The sequence below is a fragment of the Lissotriton vulgaris genome, chromosome 7, assembly GCF_964263255.1.
Source record: "Lissotriton vulgaris chromosome 7, aLisVul1.2, whole genome shotgun sequence".
NCBI classification, from domain to species: Eukaryota; Metazoa; Chordata; class Amphibia; order Caudata; family Salamandridae; genus Lissotriton; species Lissotriton vulgaris.
Genome location: NC_141695.1, coordinates 1,668,245,500 through 1,668,257,621, shown reverse-complemented (window position 1 = coordinate 1,668,257,621; position 12,122 = coordinate 1,668,245,500). Strand labels below are relative to the sequence as shown.

The window sequence follows — 12,122 nt, the reverse complement described above, 5'->3', positions numbered from 1 at the left end:
ACACAATTTGTAGCACATGGCAGACACATATGGTTGATGTTCATTAAGTATTTCATCACACCACCAGCATGGCACAGCTAGGGCATAATGCTGGCCCTTCGGAGGTGGTTTTGGCATCCTGGAACGTTCACAGCCTGAATAATACTCGCAAGAAGAGGCAGATAACACAGTACTTGCTACGCCACAAGGTGGATGTAGCTTTCTTACAGGAACCTCATCTACCTCCTAACGATCAGGCCCACTTTGCCGCAACCTGGGGAACACACAGATATTTTGCGAACTACAGCAACTTCGCAAGGGGTACTGCTATACTTATACATAAGAAACCAACAGCGGACCCCACCGACCTCAAGAACTACCGCCCCATCTCACTCCTCCCGTTTCCAGCCAAAGTCATCGAGAAGACCGTCAACATGCAGATGGCCGCCTTCCTCGAGACGAACGGATCCCTCGACCCCTCACAGTCCGGCTTCCGAGCCAATCACAGCACCGAAACCGCCCTCATCGCCGCCACCGATGACATCCGAGCCCTGATGGACAATGGAGAAACAGCGGCCCTCATCCTCCTAGACCTCTCCGCGGCATTCGACACGGTCTGCCACCGCACCCTAGTACGGCGCCTCAGCAACATCGGAATCCAGGACAAGGCGCTGGAATGGATCATCTCCTTCCTCGACGGAAGAACACAGAGAGTCCGCCTACCACCGTACAAGTCAGAGGCCTCCGAAGTCATCTGTGGCGTCCCTCAAGGATCATCTCTGAGCCCCACCCTCTTCAACGTCTACATGAGCCCCCTCGCGGCCATCGTACGCAAACACAACCTCAGCATAATCTCCTACGCCGACGACACCCAGCTGATCCTCTCCCTGACCAACGACCCCACCGCCGCCAGAGCCAACCTGCACGAAGGGATGAAAGAGGTAGCCGAGTGGATGACGACCAGCCGCCTGAAACTGAACTCGGACAAGACGGAGGTCCTCATCCTGGGCCCCTCACCCTCCGCCTGGGACGACTCCTGGTGGCCTCCCGCCCTGGGCACCGCACCCAAACCAACAGACCATGCACGCAACCTGGGCTTCATCCTGGACTCCTCCCTCTCCATGACCAGGCAAGTCAACAACGTCTCCTCGACGTGCTTCAACATCCTGCGCATGCTACGGAAGATCTTCTGGTGGATCCCCACCGAGACCAGGAAGATCGTCACCCAGGCCCTCGTCACCAGCCGACTGGACTACGGCAACGCCCTCTACGCCGGGACCACCGCCAAGCTCCAGAAGAGACTCCAGCGTATCCAGAACGCCTCAGCCAGACTCATCCTCGACATCCCACGAACCAGTCACATCTCCGGACATCTGAGAGACCTTCACTGGCTCCCCGTCAACAAAAGAATCACCTTCCGCCTCCTCACCCACGCACACAAAGCCCTACACGACCAAGGCCCGAGCTACCTCAACAGCCGAGTCAACTTCTACGCTCCCAAACGCCACCTCCGTTCAGCCAACCACGCCCTCGCCGCCGTCCCCCGCATCCGAAGAGCGACTACAGGAGGAAGGTCCTTCTCCTACCTGGCTGCCAAGACCTGGAACTCCCTCTCGACCGACCTGCGCCTGACCCAAGACCACCTCTCCTTCAGGAAGAAGCTGAAGACCTGGCTGTTCGAGCAGTAGCGGCACCCCCCCCCCCCCCAGCGCCTTGAGACCCTACGGGTATGTAGCGCGCTTTACAAGTGTCATTGATTGATTGATTTCGCTTCCATTTGAATTCCGTACTGCACAACAGCGAAGGTAGATATTTCATTGTATTCGGCACCTTAATGGGACGCAGGTTAGCTTTGGTTTGTGTATATGGCCCCAATAATGACTTTCCGGACTTTTATTACACCATGCTTGCTAGATTGACGCAGCTAGACCCGGTGCCTCTACTAGTGGGGGGAGATTTTAATATTGTTCGTGACCTATCGTGTGACACCTCCTCTAGAGCACATGATCCCAAACCACGGGCGCAAAAGGCGCTGAGCTCACTTTGCGACCACTTCAACCTGATTGACATAGGTAGGACACAAAATCCGCATCGCACTGACTACACTCACTACACTAGCTGCCACAATACGTGGACGAGACTTGACTACTGGCTGGTATCCCCGGAACTTCTCCGTTGGTGGACAGCGGTCCATACACTCCCTCAGATCATTCCCCGGTATTGTTTCCTCTGAAGGTCCCGCGTCCTGAGGGTTTTGAGCGACAATGGCAATTCCCCAGTCGTGCATTGGAAGATGAACTCTATCGACAGGAACTGCGAGAGGCAATAGAGGACTACTTTGCCCTTAACACTGGCTCAGTCGACACAGTGGCGGTGCTGTGGGAGGGCTTTAAGGCATACATGAGGGGAGTATATATCTCCAAGAGCGCCAGAGTGTTGCGTGACCTACGGAGCACGTTAGCTCGCCTAGATTAGGAATAAGACGCATTAGACACTGAGCTGCGCCAAGCGACCTGTCCAGAGTTAGACAAACGTAGGCTATCCCTGCTCACAGAATTTAAGGACACGGCTGAGAAGGAAATACTTCATATGGGGAAATATTACCAAGCCAGGAAATATGGTGAAGGTGAACGACCAGGTCGAACACTAGCACAGATGATTAGACCTCCCTACAGTAAGGCGTTTGTCCCTACGTTGAGAACCTCATCGGGACAGCAGATCACAGACCCACTGGACATTCAGGGGGAATTCATGTCCTATTTTAAAACTTTATACACCACCAAATTGGGTAAAGATAGAACAGATCAAGAGAATTATCTCTCTGAAGTATCTTTAGTGTATCTTGTAAAGTTTATGCAGGACTTCCTCGCTGAACCCATCTCGGAGGAGAGCATAGATGAGGCCATTTCTGCCCTGAGGAGCTCCTCGGCTCCGGGGCTTGATGGCTTTACCGTGGATTTTTATAAAGCCTATAAAGATTTATAGCTACCCCGTCTCCTTGACATGTATGCAGAAGCCCTTGAGCGGCAGATACTGCCTCCCACCCTATGTGAGGCAGTCATCCTCCTACTCCCTAAACCCGTCAAGGATCCTCTGCTGTGCGGGTCTTATCGACCATTATCACTATTGAACCTAGACTATAAAATATTGGCAAAAGCACTGGCATGCCGGCTGTCTCTCTTAGTGGAGTTTATAATTTCGCCGGCCCAATCTGTGTTCATAACTCACCGTTCGACTGCCTTCAATCTGGGCACATTGTTTAATACGTTACATAGAATCAACCCTGACATCCCCGCGGTGGCTATCTTATTAGATACAGAAAAGTCATTTGACTCCCTTGAATGGCCTTTCATTCTATCCATCATGCAGCGCATGGGGATGACATTTGGTTTCATTGCTACAACTGCTCTGCTATATTCTCAGCCGCTGGCCAGACTCAGACTGAATGGTACATTGTCGGCTCCCTTCACACTTTCACGCGGCACGAGGCAGGGCTGCGCCCTGTCGCCACTGTTATTCATTTTAGCCATGGACACTCTTATACGGCACTTTCAAGAGAAGCACCTCCACAGGGGATTACAGTTTAATACCGGCACATTATTAGTCTTGTTGTATGCAGACAACACAATATTATATGTGCGTAACCCCCAGAATAATTTGGACCCCCTTACCCGGGAAATTTTGCATTTTGGCTTGCATTCAGGCCTAGGAATTAATTGGCACAAATCTTTAATTTTCCCTCTCACTGCCAGTACAACCCGGTGGGACCTGGAGTTCCCGCTGGAATGGAATACAGAGTCGGTTAAATATCTAGGCGTACATAGCCACCTCGACACAGAACAGATAATCTGCCGCAATTATGGGACAGCCGTTTCCAACTTAGAGATACAAATCGAGAAATGGCTAAAACTCCCACTGTCTATGGCAGGCCGAGTTTCCCTCGTCAAGATGATAGTGGTCCCTACATTTTTGTATTTGTTTCAAAATATTCCCATCCCACTCACAAATAAATTATTTGCAACCATCCGTACCCACTTAATCAGACTAGTATGGGGTGGAGGGAACGCCAGGCTAAAATGGCGGGTGATGACACTTCCCTGCGACAGAGGTGGCTTCGGGGTCCCTGATTTAAGACTATATTACCTAGCTGTGCAGTGTAGTTTTGCACAAACATGGTACCATCCAGACGCCAGAGTTCCATATCTCAGACCGGAGTCTGACTTAGTCCTCCCGGACACTTTGGCGTCGATATTGCCGAAGGGTTTCCCTGGAGACCCTAATGATATCCAACCTCCATCAACCACTAGTTGGGCATGGGAACAATTGCGTCCCGCCACACACACACAATTGCTCTACTCCTCTGACTTCCCACTCCCAAACCCCAGATGGATACACATAACAAGCGAAAAGCTGAGACAGAAGACTTGCACTAAATTCGACATCACTAAGATGCGCGATCTAATTCCAAACTGGCATATTTTTGACCCTGACGACGACTCCTTATTCCCTGATGCAACATTCCTGGACAGATTCGTCCTTTTACGAATCCGTTCTGCGTGCTATTTTACAGGACTACCCTCTGGAGTCACCTTCCTTTCTCCCACTTACCACAGTGATAGGCAGCAAGAGAGGTGTACATCTAGTGTCCCAGCTAATGCGCTGCTATTGCGCTGGTTAATGATGACAAAATACGTAAGGACTGGGAGACGGACTTGGGAAATTCGATCATGGACAAACAGTGGGACGCTTGCTGTGCTGTCACAAAAAAGGTGTCCCTTAATAGTCGACACAAATTACTCCACTTTAAGTTTCTCCATAGGATGTATGTTACCCCCTCAAGACTCCACGTATAGACCCTGCCAGATCGCACCATTGTACCAGATGCAGCGCTCCAAATGCAGACTTCGCTCATCTCGCTTGGACCTGTCCGAACATACACTCATACTGGGTAGCTATACACAAGATGGTGAGCGACATGATCAAGGTTCCAATGACCCCCCTACCTGAGATCGCCCTGCTGGGTTATGTTAATCATTTCCCACAAGCAACTCGTAGGTTTGTGGCCATTAGCTTACTCCTGGCCAAAAGGAAAGTAGCCATACATTGGGGGGTAGAACAACACCCTCGGTGGAAGCATGGCTGAGGAGCATGGCATCCTGCACCACAAACAGTGACATATACGCAACAACACTCCCCACCACCTCCAGGCCCAAGGATGTTTGGGGCCCTTTCAGGGATTATCTACAGGCGCAGCAGCAAGACCCCCCTACACAGAAAGAACAGGGCATGGTCCCAACTGGAGTGGGCTGAACTGTCTCAAGTTTTGTGTCATTACACGCTTACACTTGGGGTTGCATTCTCCCCTTGTTGCTACAGTTGTTGCGCACCCACACCATGCAGGTATAAGCCACCGGGATGGATCAGTGATTGAGACTGTTGTGATCATAGTAATGTTAGGCTCTTGGGGATCCGCTTTGAGTTATGTATGATTATAATGCGCCACTGACTGAGCCACAAGTGATGTATGTTTTTTCTGCCTGTGCATGTCAAATGATTGACTTTATCTGAGTGTACTGTTCTACTTATACCTAAATGCAAAATAAAGTGTTAAAAAAAAACATTGTACATGGAACCTGCATTATGTTTTCCTTTGGTGATGGATCTTGCATTAACTACTCATTTATGTGCATGAGTTTCTAGGGCGGGTTCATGTTTGTCTCTTGCGACTTTGTCCATATACTTTCATTGTTTGTTACTGAGTGAACTAGGTTACGGTATAGGCGAACTTTGCACACTTCTGCTCTCTAGTACAAGTCTTGGCAGTTATGTAAAGCTCCTGTCAAGCACTGAGGTGCAAAATGCATTGAGAAACTATAAGCAGGAAGAAATTTAGAAATAATAAAAAGCTTATCAAAGCACCATTTACTTTATGATAAAAGACTACTCAGTTATTTTAAAAGAATTATGTCCTAAGCCAAAAAGAGGGTTCTGAATAAGTTGGGGAACATGAGTGTAGCCAGATGCTAATGTGGGTGCAAGGCAGAGACTGGACGTCTCTCAAGATCACGAACAATCATGCATCAATTCAGCGAAGCACCTACTCAAAGAACATGGAACTGGATAGTGACACAACATAAACTAGTGCCCTGAGTAAAGTCATTTGAATCAATATGCAACCAGCAAGCAAGTCACTGGCAAAGATCTATCAAACTGCAAATCATACTCATGTGAGCATGTAAAGCACTACACTAGAGCGAGGAAGCTGAACAATTCAACATGCTCTAGTATTCCAGAGCAAAGTAACTCTGTTCATTTCCATACAATCTAATAACTGACCTACGCAACTGGTACCAAACTAACATAAACCAATTACTGGGACCTGGGACCTATCTAAGACTACCATGTGTCAAACAGTCGGTATGTGTTCAATAAACCCAGGCATCTCGATCATATCTGGACTTTGCTTTAAACAAAATCTGACATCAGTATGGGTGAAACCAATACCAAAGAAATGGGATGAAGGCAAATCAACCACAAACCCGTATAATGGTTTCACTGACGTGTCAGAGCTAAAGGAGAGAATTTCCAGTGCCGAAAAGTTGAGCCAAGTCCAAAGGCAAGATATATGCACCATAAAGCCAAAGGATTGGAACCATCAACAAACTCGGGTGAAAAGGATCTAAAAACAATTTGATGAAACAAAATACCACATGGTCGGCTTTAACCTCTTAAGCGCTGCACCTATACCAACGGCCGACGGCACCACTACCTCGGGAGTGCTGCCGTTGGACGTTCCAACTGCACCTGCGCAATGGAACGTTCAGCACTGGAGCTGGACGTTCCAAAGCAGCTACGGTGTTAAGGCAATCGAAAGCAGGACTGTGGACCAATAAAGCCCCTTGAATGTAAAAGGTTGTTTCCCTTACCAGACTTTATGGGTTGTTCGTTCAACACCTGATAGACTTTGTACGGCTCCGAGATATCCAACTGACTGCGTTCCGGGATCTCTTCAAAATCTGTGCTTTTGTTGAGAGCGCAACGAAGACGAGTCTTCCACGTGGAGGGGTCGGCTTTATCAGAACCTTCCCTATATTTCCTTTTATAGACAGCCCAGGCCTAGAGAAAGACACGATAGACAGCCAGGTTAGAAACATATGTAAGCAATTCCTTCTGGAAGTCTAAGTACTGCCACATAGACTGAAAATTATCTAGAAGAGTCTGTCAGTTATGTGCACTGATCCAAAACTGATGTTCTTCCATGGAAGGGGTGGCTTCCTTCTATGCTAGAACCACACACTCCAAATCTGTTGCAACTGTTTCCTGAAAATCACTGCCCGAATAATGTAGAAGGCTCAGTTGATGATGGGATACTTTATACGTGTGTGTTCTATTAATTAAATTGAATCTCAAGTCTGGATGCTTTATATACTGCAGTCATAAAGCAGTTGGAGGGTGTTTATTTACTTTTATAATTTACTTTGAGTTCTAAAAATGGCACGCCTATCCCACTGTTCATTCTTTGCAATCATGATGTTCTATGGTCAAGCGATGCTTGGATGCCCTAGCAGGTACCCGCAAGAGCACATTCAGAGTAATGCTAGCTGCGGAATGATCTTGGGACCTCAACCTGTCACCTATCCCCTTTGCAGTCTAGACTCATACCATGTCTATATTTACATCAAAAATGCGGAAATCACTGGAGCTGTTGATTTAGTTTTTTAGATAAATTGAGGAGGACTCCATTTGGAGTTCCACCAAGATTTCCAGAGCCTTGGAAGAAGATAAACATGAGGACATTTTCTGCAGGTTGCCTCCCACTATCAGTTGAGACAGGCGTTGCCCCAAGATGGCCGTAGGAATGTGCAGGGTTCTGAAGATGCAATGATGGCGTCAGTCTGTGACACCCAGACCAGTCTTAAAACTCAATAAAGGCTGAATGAACACGGAGGCTGTCAAATCCTCTTCTTAAGACTACTGGCTAGGTAAAGCCTTAGTGAAGCTTTTTATCCATGAAGCTTGCAATATTCTGTTTGTCTCTGTTGCTATTGGGCAGTCCGCCACCTCTACATGACACAAAATGGCACAGCCATGTTGAGAGTGAGGGAGTGGGTGGAGTTTGTGGAACTGTTTAAGAATGAAAGGGACAGGTTAGTGACATTACCAGTGAAGTAGTAGAGCACCCCAGGGGATCATTGACTGGGGGGTTGAGTTGTCCATGGGAATGTTGGTCTGTAAGAGGAAGTTATCCATGGAAATACAGCGGATGAGAGGAGATTACTGGTTGGTCTTTGTGTCAATGTGGTGGAGCAGTTGGTAAGTTCGTCGGATGGTGGCCATGGGAATGTTGTGGAGTGGGTCTGAGCAGTCACTGGGTTTACTAGTTTCAAGATGTCCCACAGGAATATTGTGGATGGCTACTTGTCATCCATACAAATTTCAGTGGAAGAAACCTATCCAAGGGAATGGTGGTGGGTGGGTGAGAGTTCATCTTTGGTAAAGTCAGTGATTGGAGGTGGTGGGTCTTTGGGAATGTTGTCGGGGAAGAGGAGGAGGACTGAGCTGCCCACTGCGATATTATTGGTGGAAAGTAGATGTGAGGATGACGTTTGGTGAGATCAAGCTATCTTGGGGAATAGCAGTCAGATTTGTCAGTGGAGATGCTGGCTGACAAATGAGATCTCCGGGTCAGTTAGGGTAGCAGAGCTCTCTCTTGGAATGTGCATGGGTTAGAGCACATATAAAATAAAGTAAAAGCAGTAAAAGAATGTGTAGGTATATGTTAGGGCCTGGCTTTCAGATATGAAGACCCCTTATGGAGGGATCTCGATTAACTTTAATTGTAAACCACATGCCCTTACTTCTTCAGATGTTACTACGGTCAGTCTCTTTGTATGTGGCACGTATGCTTGAAGGGTCTCCGGTCATTTCCCATCACGCCAACTATGTCAAGGTATTTAACACTGTTTGCCTTTGTTGACCTTACTATAAAGAGAGCTTTTCTTTTCCCCTCTAAGATGCTTATGTTTCACCATCGCACATTTCCTGTCTTCTTTCCTTCCTTACCTTAGAGTGGGGTCCTGCTTTTCTGCCCCTTGCCTCATTCATGAAGCAGGTGTTGCAGCTTTGCACATTCCCTGCTTCCCTTAGGTTTTTACCTTGAAGAGGGCAGTTCCCTCCTACTAAGTCCACGCTTCCTATTGGACCTTTACATTGCTTCTTGGCGCATCTTTGCCTTCACCAAGCTCCTTGCCTTAAAGTGGGCTGCGCCCAACTGTTCGCCCCCTGCTCCCCTCTCATGCAGATGTGCTGCTTTGCTCATCCCCAGCCTTGGCTGGGTTCTGTCCCTTGAAGAGGACTCCCCTAAGCCAGGTTCCCTTTAGTACCTCCGACAGCTGCTTTGTTCATTTGCTGCCTTGCACAGGTTCCTCCCCTTTCTGGGGCTGCGGCTTCCACCTCGAGCTTCGCTTCCATTGTAACTTTTGACATCTACGCACTCCTCTCTCAGGTAAGGCCTTCTCTGTCCCTGCTCGCTCTATTTCGCCTCTGCCTCTCCTGTGCACGTACAATGTCTTAGGTTCTTTATGTTCCTTACCTTGAACGCAGTCATGACCTATACTCTTCATACTCTCATACATATGATGCACATGCTGCCACTTCATCAATTTCCTGCCTTCCACAGGGTCCTTACCTTGAAGAGCGAATAAATAATCTTGGTTGCCCCTTGCTGTAATGCTGTGCTGCTGCTCCGTCCACCTCCAGTCTTCTTTAGACCCGTTGCCCTAATGACAGCTACAATGATCTCCTTGGGTCCTGCTCTCTCAGCAAGTGAGCGTTGTTTCTTTGCTCATTTTTAGCCTTTCGTGCTTCCGTTACCTCGAAGAGGGATAACTCTTCCCACTCAGCCCTTGCTCTTCCATTCATATTTTGCTACTTCTTCCACCTAATGCCTTCCTTGGATTCCTTACCCTAGCGACAGATGTGTCGTCCTTCATTGATGCTCCTTGACGCCCATGTTGCTGCTTCGCACATCTCGTCTTCTCTTCCCTGCTTTCTTTACTTTGAAGACAGCCATGAAGTGCTAGGTCCTGGATTCCTTCATAATTCCCATGTTGCTGCTTTGGACACTACACTGCCAGCCTTCAGGAAAGAGAGGACTTCCAGACTGGCCTTCGCTTCTCCTGGGACGTCATGCTACTGTGCCTCAAGTCCCCTGCTGCCCATCAGATCTATTCCAGTCTACCTACAATTCCGCAGGGCCCTTAAGACCTTCCTGTTTTCTCAAGCGTACTCCTGCTGATTTCCTCTCAGTAGAATTCCACTCCTCTCAGCCTTCTACTTCAGCGCCAGGAAGCCCCTAGGTCACAGCGCGCTCTATCAAGAACTTTTAACTTCAACTTTAACTTCAACTTCCTTAAATGTCCTTACCTTGAACAGGCGGCTTGCCCATGCTCCCCCCTCCATCTAGTATGTTCAGTTTGCTGCTTCCCATGTCTCCTGCCTTCGCAGGTCGCTTACCTTGAAGAGCGCTGCATTCATCTGCTCACCCCTTGGTCCTACTTTGCACCTTTGCAAATTTCCATCTTTCATGTGGCTCCTTACCTTGAAAAGGGCCGCGTCCTCATTCTCCCGGTAGTCCTGCTTGGCTGCATGCTTCCATGGGATCCGGAAGATGGTTTTCTCCGCATTCTCCCAATGCAGGCCTGGGTACCGGCCACTGTCCACCTGGGCAATTAGCCATTCCTTTAACTTCATCTGGGTCACCGGTACAGACATGTTACTTACAAACCCCAAAAAGTCTAAAAAAAAAATTTCTCTTAGGAGTCCTTGAATCAAAGATGTCCTCGAACCCCTCCTAATTACAGACAGCCCAGGAACCCTGCCCCCGAAGCCGTCTTGTGTATTGATGTTGCCAGGAATTGTAGTCCAGTCTCTCTCCCGGGTGCAGCAAACCAGAAACACCCATACAACCGCACCACTGGATTCAAAGACACCCCCTGTGGTGGAAAGGGGCTGCTCCCACAAATTCAGACGCTCCTCTGGAATTTTCTGGGGACACGTTGAGGGCCCCGATAGCCTCTAGTCTGCTGCTCTTCTAGGTACTACGGGCTCCGAAACGTATCCTAGTGTTCAACCATCCCCCAAATCTCTGCATCGTTTCAGGGACCACCATCCCACTCTGGCGACCTTCTCGTTCCTGGCTCCGACTTTCTCCCGACTTCTGCCCTTCTCCTGCTGTCGCGCTACTCCTAATTTTCTCCTAAACTGTAAGCAAACTTCTCATGATTTCTTCCTGACTCCTAATCTTCCCCTGACTCCCGATCTTCTCCTGGCTCCCGATTTTATCGTAATCTTCCCCCGGCAGACAATATTCTCCGGATCCTGCCCTCACTCTCGATCGTCCCCTGGCTCCCGATCTTCTCCTCAACTCTCCGCCTCCCGATCTTCTCCTAGCTCCTGATCTTCTCCTGCCGGGGTTCAGATTTCCCTTGCACCCCCGATCGTCCCCTGATTTCCTCTTGTCTCTGCCCTCGCCGGAACCTCGGTTTCCTGCTTCCTGGCTTCCTGGTTGCGTCTCACCGAACCCGGGGCATCTCCCGGGCGTTGCACCCTCCGATCGGTGGAGCCTGAAAGTGAAACCACGCGGGCTCTTCCTCCTGACGCTGCTTTCGGTTCTGAAGGAACACGTGTGCAGACTACAGATCAGAGCCATCTGCCCCCCGCCCCCTCCCCCTAGCACCCCCAGCCCGAGGCAGCTTCCCCTGCACAGACCTGCTCTCGGAGGTTCAATTATCGATCCTGTTTCCGGTGCCTCTGTGTGTCTCCGCTTTACTCTGAAAGTGGGAATTGTACTGAACGTGAGAAAAACACACACAGCTACTGCTGCCTTGGAAGACTGCCAAAAGGGCGCTTACGCTGGCCACAAACCTGCACCTCTGCATTTTCTATTCTAGTCTTTTAGTTTCACTTTCAGCAACGCGCACGACAGCTGGGACAGAAAACTTGTTTAGTGTCTATTTATATAGCGCCAACTCGACCCGAAGGTATTTGAGCGCTTTACACGAGCCCCGTATTTGCTTTACACATTTAGGCACGGGCAGATTAGTGATTTGCCCAGAATTTGACCACAATTTGCGTATTTGGTA

General features: G+C 48.9%; 1 protein-coding gene across 3 annotated transcripts in view; it reads right to left on the bottom strand.

Annotated features, from left to right (window-relative positions):
- LOC147706254 (interferon regulatory factor 4-like) overlaps positions 1–11,676 on the bottom strand; it is a 139,511-nt gene extending 127,835 nt beyond the window's left edge. The window contains exons 1-2 of one of the 3 annotated variants that reach the window (XM_086932686.1): positions 10,579–11,676; positions 6,906–7,095 (exon numbers count right to left, since the gene is read on the bottom strand). In XM_086932686.1, coding sequence (XP_086788812.1) covers positions 6,906–7,095; positions 10,579–10,752 — 364 coding nt within the window. In that variant the 5' untranslated portion in view covers positions 10,753–11,676. The remainder of the gene's footprint in view (positions 1–6,905; positions 7,096–10,578) is intronic. The other 2 variants (XM_086932684.1, XM_086932685.1) reach the window with 2 other exon arrangements.
- Between the last annotated feature and the right edge of the window lie 446 nt (positions 11,677–12,122).